Source organism: Westerdykella ornata (assembly GCF_010094085.1).
Source record: "Westerdykella ornata strain CBS 379.55 unplaced genomic scaffold EI97scaffold_5, whole genome shotgun sequence".
In the NCBI taxonomy this organism is placed as follows: domain Eukaryota; kingdom Fungi; phylum Ascomycota; class Dothideomycetes; order Pleosporales; family Sporormiaceae; genus Westerdykella; species Westerdykella ornata.
The window spans coordinates 640332-656399 of record NW_022986855.1 but is presented as its reverse complement, the minus strand read 5'-3'; the positions used below and the strand labels follow the sequence as shown (position 1 = coordinate 656399).

The following is a 16068-nucleotide window of genomic DNA, read 5'->3' as shown; positions in this document are numbered from 1 at the left end:
AGCGCGGTACCTTATCGATTGATAGATAGCCGAGGGCGCCTAGATCGGGCTTAGCTTACCAATTCTGAGGTCATCCATCTCGCCCACACCCACAGGTAGTCTACGGCTACTTGTATACAGAAAACACATGCCGCCACAGAACAAACCCCGCTCAGCAATGAGACCCCACGCCTGGATTAGTTCCGGAACACCAGCTACAATACTTTGAAGCGAGCCACTCGTCTGAGTGCACAACAGCCTACGTATAATTGAATATTATCACCTCTATCCACAGCATTGCTTCTTTCCCGCCGCCCTCCAGCGTATCCTCTGTCGACCACCTCTCGCCGATCATGCCTCCGAACCGTACGCTTCCTGAGTTACCCGCCGAAGTCCTCGAATCCGTCTTGCTCCATCTGGATGCCCCGTCTCTCTCCGCCCTCTCACTGACCTCCAAGTTCCTGCAAGACTTCGTCGCCGACGCCCATGTTGTCTGGCGGAACCTCTGCCTCACCACCTTTCAATTCTGGGATCCACGTCATGACATCACCGCCAAATCCTCCGAACCGCTTTCCAAGGCTGGCTGGCGCGCCCTCTTCCACTACAGAATCCATGTTCGGCAGGAAACGCGGAGGCTCTTGAACAACGTGCTCCAGTTGCAGTATCGACGCGTCCAGCATATCGTTGAAGCGGCCGGCTATGGATACGATGCTAAGGATACGTTACTGGAAGAGTTCGATTGTCCGGATGACTGCGAGGATGTCCTAGCAAGGCGGTACTATGCACACGCCATATTGGGGCGCATTCAGCGCGAGCTGGCCATCAAGGTATGGAAGGACCTAAGCGGCGGAAAGGATGTACCGCTGGAACGGGCGCTGAGTGCCTTCGACATGTTTGCCCTAGTTGGCCGGGATGTGGATCTAAATAGGACCTCTGCAGAGTTGGATGACCTGGCCCGACGGCTGTTGCGGAAGTATCCTGCGTTTCCGGATATGAGCACAAGGGCAAAGGCGTCAACGCTGGGACAGTTCCTGCATGATCAAGGCTTCCGGGGAGTAAGCGATGAGTCCTACCGTGCGCTGCGAAACTCCTTCATCGGCCTGGCAATGCGCCTCCCAAAGCACGAATCTTTACCTCTGATCAGTGTGGCCATCTACTGCGCGATTGCGTCCCGGGTCGGTCTGAATGCTCGCCCATGCGGATTCATATTCCACGTAATTTGTTGGGTGTCTGCTCCAAAAAGCTATACGCTTGACGGCGAGTACAAACCTTCGCAGTCCGATGAGCTGGACACCATGTATGTGGATCCCTTCCGAGGCGGCGATGAAGTATTCAAGGCCGACTTGATTCGCAAGCTGAAAGGGCTGGCTGTTCCAGCTTCGCAGCATGCGTATTATCTCTCGCCATCAACGACGAGCGAGTTGGTGATCCGCACCGCGCGCAACATCACGGCCTCAGTGCAGTCTGTCCGTCAAAATCGTGGACCTTATCAATTTGGTGTCCACGCCCAGTCCTGGCACTCCCCGGAACCCGACGTGGACGGCGCCTTCTACGGCGCCATCTGGGCAATTACCCTCGTTAGCGGCGCGGGTGGAGATGTAGCCGGTAATATGCCAGAAAGCAGCCATGACGTTGAAACTAGACGCCGCCAATATCTACCATACCTTCTCGAGTGCTTCCAGCTGCACTTCCCCTGGGACATAACACTTCTGGAGGAACACGCGATACCCCTATTTCCTGACCCGCCCGACCAAAATCGGTTGAAGATCTTCACGCAGTCGATGCGAAAGCTCGATAGCGTGCGCAAAGAAGTCAACCGTCGGCCTCCCCAGAACGACAAGGTGTTGTTCAAGGTTGGTCAGCTATTCAGACATAAACGGTACGACTACGAAGGCGTCGTTACCGGCTGGGATCCGGCGTGCAATGCGGGCGAGGACTGGATCCAACACATGGGAGTGGATCGGTTGCAGGGCGGGAGGAACCAGTCCTTCTATCATGTGCTGTAAGTTTTGCCTCGTGCTGATGCGTTCGCCTTCCTTCGCTCCATCTTTCCTGTTCATCCCTCTCTCCCTTCCTCACCATACTGACAACAACCCTCTTTCCAGCGTCGACGACAAAACCGTTCGCTACGTCGCCGAAGAAAACATCGAACCCGTCGAACCCGGCACGGAGCCCTCGGCCGCCATGCTCACGCTCGCAGGCCGCTACTTCAAGCGCTGGGATCGCCATAACAACATCTTTGTGAGTAATGTCCGTGACGAGTATCCGGATGACTGAGTCATCCATTCATTCTTTGCTCCGCTGGTGGCCGGCTGATGGGTCGATTGTTTACTCCGTTCTTTGGCTGCCGTTTGGCTTCGGACGGGGTGGTTCTGAGTATCCTTGTTTACGTCCGGTTTGTGTTGAGTGGGGCGTCGTTTACGGAGGGTATCGAGTTGGTGTGAGGGAAGTGGGATCAATGAGGGAATTCGTGCTTGTGTGAGCGTTGCCCCAGGAAAGAAGCATGAGTTATGAACACTCACTCGCCCTGATTGGAGAAAAGAAAAGCCATCACGAGGAACGAGCAACGATCTCATCTGGCTAATTATGACTTGGAAAACGTCGTGGTACCAACTTGGGCATTTATAGCACATGGCATCTTCTCATATACCTAGGTATTCATGTTTGTATTTTCAGACGTATGATTTTCCGAAAGAAAATCAAGGGTACCTCCTTAAAAAGTTTCCACTTGCGCAAGCTAGCAGCTCTACGTAATGATAGAGAGGTGGAGGAGACTAAGTTTGTCTCCTAAGGCGAGCATCGAACCATGTGTCTCAATCCAACCGATGTCCAAACAGGACATATATTCCCGCGCGCATTCCTCCCTCTGCTTGACAACATATCAGAACTAAGACTAGAGGTCCCTATGTTCTTTTGCGTTTGGTCTTGCAGACCGGCTGCGTGGCCTTCTACATAGTCTCTTCATCGCTTCATCGCTTCCAGCGCGACCCGCAAACTTGGGCCCGCGATGCGCCGCCACGCCAGTCACCTACTCCTCCTCACACCTCGCATGGCTCGATCCCTTCCACCGCAGAAGCCCCGTGGCCCGCGGCGTTCTGCCGGCCCTGTTGTGAGCCTCCGAGCCTCTCCTGAACCACAGCGTCGGAATCAACGGCCATCGGCGCATCTTCCATTCTTCCCCTCTTCGCGTGACTTCAATCACACGCCCGTGGCTTCAGCTCTGGGTTGCTATACTCGGCTTCCTACATTTGTTCCCCAGACTTCTCCTTCTCCTTCTTCTCCTCCTCCTGCTTCTCCTCCTGCTTCTCCTCCTGCTTACCACCTTTCGGCTGCGGAATCGGAAACGGATGCGCCTCAGTATTAAACACCCACTCATCCAGACTCAAAACATCCGGCTCGCTAAACACGAGATAAAAATACTTGAGCGTCTCCGCCAGCCAGAAACTCTCGCAACTATCCACCTTGGGCGGATGCTCGGCGCTGACGTCCGCGAGCGCCGCATTCCCAAACTCGGTGCGCGTATGCTCCTCGATGGCGACGAACATGTTCCACGCCGCGGCCTGCCACTGCTGCTCGCCCGTGATGCGGTACAGGACGAAGACGCTCTCGATGGCTTCCGGGCGGAGGATGTACTTCCTGTCGTCGATGGCGGTGAAGCCCTTGGGGAGGCGCAGATTGGCTATGTTCTGCTGGGGATCCTTCTCGGTGCCGCCGCTGCTGTGCTTTGCGCGCTCGGCGACGTCCTTGTGCCACGCTTGCTCGTCCCAGGGGCAGGTATCTTTCGTGTTTGCGCACGCGTGCAGGTGCGAGATCTCGGGCATGATGCCCGCGGGCGACGCCGCGTATGCCCAGACGCACGCGTCGGTGATCTTGCGGCCGATGTCGACGTGGTCCTGTTTCTGGAAGACTTTGCCGCCGAGGGCGAACATGCCGCCGGCGAAGCAGACGAGGTGTTGGAGCTGCGGATCCAGGTTCGTGGTGTCGTGTTCGACGCGGACGAAGCCCGGTATGAGCAGGTCTGTGGTTTCGGGTGTCATGGGTTTGAAGAGGGTGCGCTCGATGGCCGTTTTGGCTGCTTTTTCGTACATTTGCTGGTATGCGGGTTCGAGGCCGCCGAGCAGGAGGTGCTCCTTGACCAGGTACTCGTAGGTGGAGTCGGACATGGCGCCCAGGGTGAATGCGTTATCGTCTGTGAAGTGCCGCTTCCGCGCGTTGACTATGACGGGCCACATGCCTGGTAGTTTTGTGTTATCTTGCGACTGCACGAAAACCTGGGTGACGCGGGCAATGGCATCGTAGTACTTGTCGTCCCCCGTGAGCTGAGCAAGCCGCGTGAATTCCAGGGACAGCGAGCCGATTTCCGCAACCAGGACTTCCGAGTCGGCGACCTGGCGCTCGGCGGCCGCCTTCTTGTGCGGCTTCCATCGGACCTTGGGCATATGGTTCGGCGTGTCGAAGGCATGATACAGCATCTCACCCAGCTCTTTCGCCTTCTTGAGCAGCACTTCCTCCTTGCTGAGCTCGTAAGCCGACATCAGCCCTCCAAGATGTCTGATCGTCGTCTCAAACACGTTGACCTCATCGACGGTCACCTTTCCGAAATCAATCCTCTCCACGTCCTTCATCGCAGATGCAAACTCGTCCTTGAACCCCATGATCCACAACGTATCCAGGGCGTCGATCAACGTCGCCGCCCACCCGCCAAACGTATCTTTCGACCCGCCGGAGATGGGCTTCAGCTCGTCGTGCATCCATGCCTTGGCGCGGTAATGCTTCCAGCTGCGGAAAAAAGTCTTACGGACTTCCTCCCGTCTCGATTCGCGTATCTGCTTCGCGTTTGCGTCTTCCTCGGGGAACTCGTGCTGGATCCTTGGGTGAGGATGGGGTTCGCCTTTTGGTAAGGGGGTCGGCTTGTCGACGGGATTGAGAAGCGGGACCTGGGACCAGTCGTATCGCTTCGGTGGGGGTGGAGGTGGAGGTGGAGGTTCTTTGGGGGGTGGAGGCGGCTGGGGAGGAGGATTTTGCTGCTGGGGACGACTATCTTGCTGTTGGTTTTCCTGTGGCTTGGAATGCTCTGGCCGGCGAGGAGCATCTCCCGACTGGAATGACTGTGATGCATCGTAGGGGAAGCTCAAGGAATAAAACATATAGAGGAGAATGGCCGCGATGGCCGCATAAGCGCCGTAGCGCTTTATCAGCGCCATGGTAGTGGATATTCGAATTCGAGGGTATCAAATGAGTGTCGACAGACGTCTGAGGAAGCGCGAAGAGCGCTGCATTGCTGAGACGGTTTTTCGAGAGAGCGCCTCTGTCGGCAGAGGCAAATATCCGAATACGGCACGGACGAGTTGAGGTTGAGGCCCTGCCAAGTCCAGCCGAGCGAGGCTTCCGTCACACAATGGTTGCAAGGGGAAGATGGACGGAAATTTTACACAAGTTAGCATTTGAGTTCATTCTGTATCTCTTTATTATAGTACATATTGCTCCCACGGGGATTTTCGATTTGCCAGAGTATGGTACCAATCATCGCCGCCAAGCATCCGCGAACTGAGTATCAAGATGACCAAAGCCGGCCATGCCGAGATATTGGACCCTCACTTCTTCATGAACCTCTCGAGGTTCTCTTGGAGGTAGCCGTTGTTGGCCAGCATCTCCAGCCACTTCTGTATCACAGGACCGTAATCCCATTGGCGCTCGTTAGCATTCTCATCCTCCGCCGCCTCCACCTCCATTTCCTCCATGATCCTCTGTGCAAGCCTCTCCTGATCCTTCACTAGGCGCTCGCGGCGCGCAATCAGCATCTCCATCTGTGGGTGGTCTAGCTTCCCCTTGGCGGTAGGCGACAGTTCCATCGTGGACAGCTGCTCCTGGGTTATACCCAATGAATCGAGCCAACTAGGTGTAATCGGCACGGACATTGGGTCGGTTCCATCCGAGACCAGAAAGGAGCGCCAATCTTCGTTCGTACTGTCGAGTCGAGTCTCAATGGACTTGACAGAGGCGAAGTTCCCGAGAAGTGTGGATCGCAACCCGACGACTGGCGATTGGACTACAGACAAGACGCTATAGTCCTGATCGCCCGCAGCTGCCATGAGCGCCATCATGCGGGTCGAAGCAATCTCCAACCAAGAGTCCGGATTGGTAATGTCGTAGGGGCCTAGGTTGGTGGGTTGATAATCCATGCCGTCCAGCTTCCAAACTTGACCATCAATGGGGAGAAAGGCGATGAAATGATGGGCGTTCTCCTCGCTGAACCCGCTACCCTCGGATGCATTGGAGTCATGGGACTTGCGTCTGCCACTGGACTTATTTTTCTCCACCTTGTGAGCCAGATTCTTGTCGTCCTCGAGCATGTCCATTTTCTTTGCAAACGAGTTGTGGATGCGCTTTACAAAGCGGAAGCTGGCGAATGCTTCACCGCGCAGATATGGACTAAGCTCGCTCGAGAATTCCTTGAACTGTTGAAGATTCTCCCCGAGCTCAACTCCGTGAGCATTCATCAGGATGTTCATGATGGCGAGGGTCGCACAGCTGTTCTGGGCAGGCATTTGGTTGGCGAACCAGACGTTGTCAGGACATGTCTTTTCTTGCTGTTCAGCGTCCTCGGAATCTCGGTAACGGAACAGAAAGATGAGGCCATAGATCGGATGGGGTAGAGCCTTCATCTCGTCGGCATCGATAAGGAAGACTTGGCGCACGCTGACTCCCTTGACGCCCATCATGCGGATCATGGCAGACATGTAGGCGGGGTCAGATTCAATCTCGCACCATCCCTCCCACTTTTCTTTGTCATGATCAGATGCTCGCTCCTCGGGCGGACTGGGAAAGCGTGGCGAGATGGGTGTTCCTGGCTTCACGGGTGTCTTCGGCTCATCCTTGGCCCTCTTGCTAGATAGAGATTTCCCAACATTCTCATCGGGAACAGTTCGCTTCTTCAGGCTCTCATTCGATCCTTGGTTTTCACCATCCGTCACTTCGATTGACGGGTAAGCCTTCAAGCTGGATGCACTGGCCTTCAGTTCTTTACTAGTCTTGGAGTCCGTCTGCTCTCCACCATGGGCAGTTTCGGAGGCAGTAAGGCTGTTGGAACCATCCTTCTCGCCAACAGCGTTGGCGTTGGTAGCAGGTTGCTGAGCCTTTAAGCCTGGCTCGGAGGAAGCCTCCGCCAGTGTGGAAGCCGTTAGACCTTCCGCCATGGTTTGATGAAACTTGGAACAGAATGATTCAATCAGAAATTCCGATAATTGGCGAGAACCAATAGCCAGTGGAAAAAACTTTCAAGATTGAAGGTATTCAGAAAGCAAATCAAGGGAGGTTAATTGGAAGGATAGCATGGTGGCAGCGGGCGGCTTTTATGGCGCCCGCTGCGCCGCTAGTGAGCGTATTGTACGGGGCGGAACAATTGAACCCCAAGTGAATTGTTGAACTTGTGCGATGAAACAAACGAGCTGGTAAAGGTGAAGAGTAAAAAGTAGAAGGGTGAAGTGTTGAGGTCAAGAATTGGTTTGGACAGCGTTGAGAATGATAGATGGCCCAAGCTCCTCAGGACGCTATGACCACAAACGACGACGCGCCAGGAACCTTTTGGTTTGATCAACAAGAAAACAACAACTGCTCTACAACAAGCAAACCTCTGCTGCACATACACCCCCCATTCCGCCGGACGATGCCAACTTGACCCTTCCGCGCCATGGACGGTACTCCGCGACGAGGGCCCGGCGGATTTCCCGCGACGCCGCAGGCAAACCGCTCGCCAGGCGCACGCAGTGCCGGTGCGACATTCACGCCCACTCGACCAAATGTGCGCTCTCCGCTGCCCCAGGTGCCCAAGGTACCTGACCAGAGCAGCTCAGGACCTTTGATACCAACTCATGTCATGGATCCCGCCCAGCAAAGGTTCTATGCTGTTGGATTGTACGGTCTGCTGCTCGCGTGGAAGCTGTACGACTTCTACACCCTGACCCTAGATGAGGAGACGTCGGCGTGGGAATTCCTCAAATGGTCCTTTATAGACATGGTTTTTGTCTTCGGCCTGCCCCTATTCGAAATCCCTTGGGTTGAATGGGGGAATATCACCGCTGCCCTGCTGTTCATCTTACATATGGGCATAAACGCAATGTTGATGTTTCAGGTCGGCGTATGTACGCTCACTCGGCAGGCAGAAACTTGTACTGACAGTTGCCTTAGATCCCCATTCAATCCTGGATCTATTCCCTGGGCGCGTACCTGTACAGCAGAGAGCTTGCAATCAGCGAACGGAGCGTGAAGCCTCGTGCGATACTTTTCAACGAATCCTTAATCCTGGGGAAACAAATCATAAACATCCTGCCAGAAGGGTAAGTCACCCATTCGAATGTACAGTCGGTGCTGACGTTGCCAGATCTGCTATATTGAACCCAAACAAGGATTCCTTCTGTCTCAACTCTTCCGTCACTCACCTGGATCTACCGATCATCGTCAACCAGACGAATCCTACTGCTATTGAACTTCTCCGTATCGATATCGAGACCAATCACAATGAGACAATTCTCATCTCAAAAAGCGAATGCAAGTCGATGATGAAAAAGGCCAGGAAGGCACAGAAGCCCAAGGACTCCACAAGCCCATTGGAACTTCACTACAACATCAAGAAGACTGGCGTTTACCTCTTGAAAAAGATTGTTGATGAGAGCAATCTGGAGGTGCGGCCACGGCCGTCGAGTGCCGTTGTGGTCGCATGCCCACGCGCCCGGATACGACAGACTGGGCAGAACCGTTGCCGCAACGATCTCTCTGATGTCGCTCTTGAACTCGAGGGAGTACCACCTCTGCGCCTCAAGTACCGTACCAGCATCGGCGGTAGGTCGCGTGATGCTGAGCTGCAAGGTCTCACACCCGAAAGCTATAACTCGCCCCTATCGAAGCACACCTCCCAAGCCCTGATTCGTGCTACCCGCGAGGATGTATCATGGGCGCAACCACAGAAGGTTACTGTTTCCCTAAACGAGACTCTCGGAGAAAGTGGTTCGTGGGCCTACATCGTAGAGGAGGTCACCGATGCGCTCGGCAATCATGTCAGTTTCCTAGCTCACGATGAAGAGGAGAAGCCCAAGCACAAGACTGCACCAATGCACAGCTTCACCGTGCATGAGCGACCAAACGTAGTGTTGACCGATTGCAATGCGCAGAGCCCTCTTCGCATTGCAAAGGGTAGGGTCATTCGTTTACCTGTGAAATATGGCTCGACAGGAAAACATGCCATCAACGCGCCCCATATCATCGAGTACCTCTTCACACCCGAGGCGGATCTTCTGCCAGATGGAAGTCATAGCTTATCCGCAATGCTCAAAAAGGAAACTATGCGCACCAACCGTGATCAGCCAGTGATCGCCGCAAGCGGCCTCTACACTCTGAAATCTGTTTCGACGGAGTTTTGTCAGGGTGAGGTGCTCGAACCTGCGTCCTGCCTACTCCAAAATCCCCCCGAACCAGAATTGTCCCTGTCAAGAGAAGACATTGTGGACAAGTGTGCTGGCAACCCCATTGGAATGCGCGTTTCCCTCGACCTCATTGGCTCTCCGCCCTTCTATATCAAGTATCAACAGCAACGAGCTGGGGAGAGGCCTTCGCGTCCAGAGGAGATCGAGGTTCAAACTCTTCGCAGCACACTTGAACTTACTCCCAAGGAAGCCGGCCACTACACCTATACATTCCTATCGATACGAGACTGGGTCTACGAGGAAAGACCTCTTCATAACCTGAAGCTTGTACAAGATGTCAAACCGTCGGCTTCTGCTCACTTCATTGAAGCCGACGGTGTCAAGCAAGTCTGCATCGATGATACCGTAGAGTTTGATGTTGGCCTTCGCGGTGAGGGTCCGTTCACCCTCGAGTACGAACTTGTGCACAATGGAAAACGGCAGAAGAGGTCCGTCGTGGTTGAAGATGAGCACTACACCATAAAGACTGACAAATTGCGGAATGGGGGTGAATATATTCTGTCTCTGGCCAGTATCACCGATCGATTGGGCTGCAAGGAAGTTCTCAAGGCAGAGAGCAGGGTCAACGTCCGGCATGAGCGGCCAAAAGCCTACTTCGGCCAGATTGACGGCAAACAGGCCGTCATGGCCCTTGAAGGAAAAGCCGTCGAACTTCCTCTACGTCTCACTGGTAGTGGGCCATGGCGACTCGAGTATGAAAATTTGGACACTAAGGCGGTCAAAAAGGTGGACATTGCCCAAGCCAATTCCAAGCTGCGTATCGACACGTCAGGGACCTACCAACTGCTCTCAGTGCGTGATAGAGTATGTCCCGGCTTCGTTGACGAAAAGACCGGTCAATTCACCGTAGGGTGGATTCCCCGCCCTCGCATCATGGTTCCCGAATCTCCATCAATGGTTCTCAAAGACGGCCAGTACATCAGAGAAGAGGTCTGCGAAGGCGAAGAAGACTCATTCGACATCACTTTGAATGGTATGGATTATAACCACCTCGTTGTGAATCAGCTGACCAAGATCAGGTTCTCCGCCATTCGAATTGGCGTATGAACAGCAGTTTAGAGACAAGAAGAGCGGCAAGGCAGCCGCTTTGAAGAGGAAAGAGATTCGTGCTCCAGGTGGAACGGGATCCATCCGCGCTGAGACTGCGCAAGCTGGCACTTACCAGTACAAGTTCGTACAGCTTGCCGACGGGAAATACGATCACTCTTCGAGACATTTCACACCAGTGACCATCTTGCAGACGGTTAACCCTCGACCTAGCGCTCGTTTCGACCATCCTGGCAAGACTTACAGTTTCTGCTCACGCGAAGCTGACGGAGAGGAGGTCATCCCTATTACTCTGGAGGGTGTGCCTCCCTTCTACCTTGAAGTGGAGATCAAGCACTATGGCACCCCAAAGCCGGACGTAAGCGTTCACAAATCGATCAACACGAACAAATATAACCTCAAGATTGAGCATCGCAAACTCAGTTTGGGCCACTCAACAATTTCAATTCGGAAAATCAGAGACGCACGTGGCTGTACGTATAAGCCACCGCCCGGCGGCCCACGCGTCCAAATTAGCGTGCACGATGCGCCTACGGCAACGCCGCTCGAAGATCGCACCGACTTCTGCGTTGGCGAGCGGCTTTCCTTCGCTCTTGGGGGTCAGGTGCCGTTCACCGTGTTCTATACTTTCGAAGACAAAGAGCGTAAAGCGTCAAATCCTGGGACTACCTTCCGCCGGCTTGCCGAGCTTCCCGGAACCTTCACACTGACGGGTCTGAAGGACTCGGCATCGGACTGTATCGCGACCCTTGACCTGACCAAACGCATTCATCCCATACCTTCCGTCCGGCTGTCGGGCGGTCAGGTGACGAAAGTCGATATCCACGAGGGCAGTGGGGCAGATTTGGAGTTTCAATTCTGGGGAACGCCGCCCTTTGAATTCACCTACACGAGAAGCACCAACGAGCAGAAGGGCCGGAAGAGCAAGGTTCTGGAGATACGGACCGAGATCTCGCACGAGCACTTTATGAGTATACCTGTCCAGGAAGAGGGGACGTATGAGGTCGTTAGCATCAAGGACCGATGGTGCAGTTACGCGAAACAGATCGAGGGCATAGATGTAGGCAAGGGTGCAAGTGGGCAAAAGCTGTTGCAGTATTGAGACAGTGGCGTTGGTGTTGGGGTATGGTATGATTGGAGTTTTATGTGCAAATGAGCATTTCGGCGGCGTTAGGTGTATCATGGAGCGGATTTTAGTTTTCGATTTTGGATGGGTACTATGTATAGAGCGAGCCTTGCGAGCGTATTGTGTGCACTCTTGATAAGAGGTTCGGTTTGCTGAGGTCCAGACGCGAATCTGCTTTTGCAAGAACAATCTGGTCGCATTAGTCTTGAGGTTGTTAAGGAAGAATGTAAATGGATACCCACTTGAAAAGCTTTTGTTAGAGTAGACGCGCGGTGTTGGTAATATGCTCTCAATTCCCAAGGCTAACCCATCAGAACTTTACTACCATCACCGTCCCATTCCCCGATTTATCAGCTGCTCCGGTGTTATCTGGATTCCAACGACGAATGTATGTCTACACCGAATGCTCCAGGGCCAATATAATCCTCCACCCACAGCATTGGATTAGTTCACCTTCCGTTCACCTCTATATCCGCGGCAGACTCTGTGGCTGGACCTACGGGTGTATTTCCAACCACGCGACCCTTCAGACTTCTCCAGCTGGTGTTCGCTGCCGCAGTCCAAGTCCACGGCCCATGAATGTCAGTGGTGGCTTACGTTAGAGATAGGAGAGTAATCCAGCACGACTGGCTTTCAGGCGGCGTAATTACTCAGGTATGCTCTAGTCTGATGGGTTACGCTAACTACTGGGGGAGAAGGGGTATTCTGCAAGGCTTACTGTACAGGTGTATGAAGACTATAGTCGGGAATGGTGACATTCGCGCCCCTTCTGTTGATGAGTACGGTTACGGTGAAGTACAAGGCCGTACAATGCTTTCAGGCCAGTTGATGAGTCAGGGGTATGAGATGCTACTTCGACAACCACTATACACGTTAGCTTAGCCAGACAAAAAAGGAGAGTTGGCGTCTCCGAATTGGAAACTCGTTCTTAATCATATATAATTAGATTCAAAGAGAAGCGAGCAGTGAAGTCAGAGCGCCATCACCCTCAAATCTTCTTTAACACATCCCCATTCTACAGCATGGGCTTTACATGGGCGGATAGTTTTTTCGATGTCAAAAAATCCTTCGGATATTGAGCAGATGTTAGTTTTTTATTATCCAGCATAGCACCCTCTGATTGTCCTACTCTACTTTTCCACTATCCAGCACAGCAACCTTTTGATGCTCCTTCTCTCACCTCCCCCCTTCCGTTTCCCTTCCAGTCCAACCCAATCCAATCATATCCTCTCCCTTTCTCTCCCTTACCACTTTCCACCCCAGCGTCCGCCGCGCCGAACTCAACTCCACTCATCCCCCTCCCCTACTCATCGCGCGTCTCAACCGGTCCCCATTGCGGCGTGCAGCACGTCCAGCACTCGTTCGTCTTAACCGCGTACTATATCGCTAAGTCAGCACTGTCCGTAGTAGGGTGGTGTTCGTATCGGTGGACCGGGAAAAGAGCCAAAAACATACACTAGGCGCTCCACACTCGGGTTCGTCAAAGTAGCAGATGGCGAGACAGACATCTCGCGGAACATCCACTACTTCACCAGTTGGTGCTGCTGCTGGTGCAGGTGCTGCGAGCACAGCGGAAGGGACGAGTGTTGCGAGGAATGCGAGTGCGAGCGTTGATGGTTTCGAAAGCATGGTGGGCGTTTGTGGGTGTAGGGTGTGGGATAGATGGATGTTGGATTTGGGGTTGTTGATGGGTTTTGTTGATGAGGGAGGGAGAGGAGAAGGGTAGATGGGTATGTGGGAGATATATATAGATAGATATCTCCTTATATAGACATTCTTATATACCTAGGTATACGTATACACGCCTAGTACATTCTCGAAATAGGGACGTGGCTTCACCGACTAAAGCGTAGTATACCCTAGGGTACGCGTTAAACGGCTGTCCCTTCGTGCTGGGCGACTCGTATTCATTAACCCACCCCGGATGAAGAGCTCGTGTCGCTGTGGAATGGGTACACTTGGCACACGGTATACGGGCACGGCTCGGCTCGCATTTCTCGCTTTTTCGGATGGAGAGGGTTTTGCGGGAGTGGCGGAAAGCCGTATTAGTTGCGTAGGTGGATTTCCCGCTGTAGTCCAGCTATTTTGGTTATGGGTTATGCTTCTCTGAGCAGCGGTTTTGGACGTTTTGGGAAGCGGTGACTGTGGGGATTTCTTGTCTCCCAGCTGTCTCTTTCTGGGTTACGAGACCCCACATGCCAACCGGGAGCTTGGGAGAGTGTTGTAGTATTGGAAAATTATCGAGGATTACCATTGGTAGGTCTAGCCGGGACGATGGCATTCTGGCTGTTCAAACCTTGAAGGGTGCGAGTGAGAGTAGAGGGTGAGTGGAAGGGACATGGCGCCCCGGCATGCACTGGTTTTCTTGGAGAGCGGCCACAGACAGACAAAGGTGATGGGAAAGAGCCAGCATATATTGTTCTTCTGTAGGAGCGAAGTGTTGGAGAGAACGACTTTATATCTCGATGGAGAATGTGTTCTCTAAGGGTACATGGCCGGACGCACTGCAAGAAAAAGGATTCCCAGGGTTCATGGGTTTAACTCAATTCGGCGACCAATGCTGTGCAAAGTCTGGTCTAGTGCTCATGCCATGGGTTCACGTCACTTCTACAGATGGCGTGGAGAGCGGAAGAGTAGCCTACTTGCACAGTGCAGGTTATTTGCGCCACGGGCTACCCGCATTTAGCAATACGCACTCGATGAAGAAACTACGAGGACCTACCTAGGTGCTCGTCCAGCTGTTAATCCCCTCTTACCCTAAAGTACACCGGAACACCATATTCAAAGTGATCAATGAGATACCTTCAACTATCTCGAACCCTTTCCATCAACCGGACGCAATCTCCATCGAAAATCGAAGAAACGGTCCAAACATAGCGTACCCAAACCGAATGTCATATCACCATTTGGTAGTGCCCCATCAAGCGGTTCTGGCATACTGTGGGTAGCAATACGAGAGCAATGTGACATTATGCTAGGTACCTAGGTATATTTAGCATCACCCAGGCACCACACGGCGTTTCATTCGCAGGTTCGGGGTAGTGCATCGGAAATATTGACAATGTCCGTCTGAAGGACATGGTGCAAAGAAGTGGTCGATACGGAGGAGTACTGTTCAAATCGGTCAACTGTACCGCAGCTGCTAACTTTGGATGATGCGAACAAGATGGACCACAGTGTTTTATGGCAATATATGAAGTGCATTGCCGGAAAGTACTTTCCAGCGCTACCCACTGATTCCTTGCTTCCTTTGTCTCCCCCGATCCACTATCCCAAACAAAGTCCGTAACCGAAGCAAACAAAGTCCCCGTAACCCAAGCAAAAAAAGCAAAAAAGAAATAAAAAAGAGTCACCGCCGTGAATCGAACCGCCGACCAAAAAATACCAAACACAACTCGAGTTAGCCCGACTGCATCGGAGAAGCGCATCTTTTGATCCAGACGCAGGACCCAACCGCCTGGACTATCTCACCGGTGTTTGATGTTTGGATTGCGTGTTTTGGTACTTATATGGGGCATGAAATATTTTGGGAGTTGGATGTCGCTGAATGTGGCTGATGTGGCTACACTGTCTGATAGATGCAGGATCACGGGTTAGAGTGAGTGAAAGGCACTAGGAGAGAGTAGGACAGAGATACAGGGGCAGGGAGTTACAACGCAAAGATACGACAAATCACCTCTGACTCAAACCCTCCACCTACCCTCTATTCCCCTCGTACTCACTCCTCCCCACCGCCGACACGGTCCCTACTTCACCGGCGCCGACCTCAACCCAGCCTCCCAAATCTCCTCATTCCCATTACCATCCCCATTTCCAACAACACCCCTTCAAATCCGAAACAACCACTCAAATACCTCCCCTCATCCTCGCTCGCCATGTACCGTCTATCCCCGCCATTCCGAGAAACCCTCGTTCCTCCTGGTACCCAAAAGCATACCAGAGTACACCGTACACACTCTCTGTCCCCGTCGCTACCAGCAGTATGACCCTCCCGGCAGCGGCGTCGAAGCATCAGCGCACTATCAAAGGACACGCGGGATGCTGCGTCCTCCAAAACTGGGCTTCCCAAGAGACGAGAAGTGGCGATGGATCCGCGTGCTCTAATGCCGAGTTAGTCTTCAATGGGGCGGATGGGATCGTACAGTCCACGTCAGTCAGACGATCCATACCGTTGGGGTTCCGACATAAGGCATATTACTCCACAGAAAAGACGGCAAAGAGCGAACACCTAGAGCGAGCACTTATCCTGAACACGTACTTCACCACAACCATCCACGCTCTCCATTGAACGTACACGACTTGTACGCTGCTCGCCACCTCCAACAGTCCTCTGAACCATCGAACGGCGAGAGTTAACTCTGTCGAGCCCTAAGCCCGACATACTGCTATTACGATAGTCTACGAGCCGTACTTTCCCCGTTCTATTCGACGAGCTCT

General features: G+C 53.2%; 5 protein-coding genes across 5 annotated transcripts; 2 read left to right on the top strand and 3 right to left on the bottom strand.

The window, feature by feature from the left end:
- Positions 1 to 193: 193 nt before the first annotated feature.
- Positions 194 to 2739, top strand: EI97DRAFT_250838 (YccV-like-domain-containing protein). Its single transcript, XM_033794140.1, has 2 exons — positions 194 to 1981; positions 2085 to 2739. The coding sequence occupies exons 1-2, from the start codon at positions 333 to 335 to the stop codon at positions 2254 to 2256; spliced, it is 1821 nt and encodes a 606-aa protein (XP_033655875.1). The 5' UTR covers positions 194 to 332; the 3' UTR covers positions 2257 to 2739.
- A 482-nt stretch (positions 2740 to 3221) lies between these two features.
- EI97DRAFT_414781 (class I alpha-mannosidase-like protein) lies at positions 3222 to 5295 on the bottom strand (the record flags this gene model as incomplete). The annotated part of the gene is made up of 2 exons (XM_033796835.1): positions 5015 to 5295; positions 3222 to 4966 (listed from the first exon to the last, which is right to left on the bottom strand). The coding sequence occupies exons 1-2, from the start codon at positions 5181 to 5183 to the stop codon at positions 3222 to 3224; spliced, it is 1914 nt and encodes a 637-aa protein (XP_033655874.1). The 5' UTR covers positions 5184 to 5295.
- Positions 5296 to 5418: 123 nt separating this feature from the next.
- EI97DRAFT_431575 (cysteine proteinase) lies at positions 5419 to 7465 on the bottom strand. Its single transcript, XM_033797970.1, has one exon. The coding sequence runs from the start codon at positions 7173 to 7175 to the stop codon at positions 5574 to 5576; it is 1602 nt and encodes a 533-aa protein (XP_033655873.1). The 5' UTR covers positions 7176 to 7465; the 3' UTR covers positions 5419 to 5573.
- Positions 7466 to 7584: 119 nt separating this feature from the next.
- On the top strand, positions 7585 to 11874 carry EI97DRAFT_394633 (uncharacterized protein). Its single transcript, XM_033796306.1, has 4 exons — positions 7585 to 8116; positions 8167 to 8315; positions 8360 to 10431; positions 10478 to 11874. The coding sequence occupies exons 1-4, from the start codon at positions 7670 to 7672 to the stop codon at positions 11605 to 11607; spliced, it is 3798 nt and encodes a 1265-aa protein (XP_033655872.1). The 5' UTR covers positions 7585 to 7669; the 3' UTR covers positions 11608 to 11874.
- Positions 11875 to 12934: 1060 nt separating this feature from the next.
- Positions 12935 to 13260, bottom strand: EI97DRAFT_456750 (uncharacterized protein; the record flags this gene model as incomplete). Its single annotated transcript, XM_033800758.1, has 2 exons — positions 12935 to 13009; positions 13087 to 13260. The coding sequence occupies 2 exons, from the start codon at positions 13258 to 13260 to the stop codon at positions 12935 to 12937; spliced, it is 249 nt and encodes an 82-aa protein (XP_033655871.1).
- Between the last annotated feature and the right edge of the window lie 2808 nt (positions 13261 to 16068).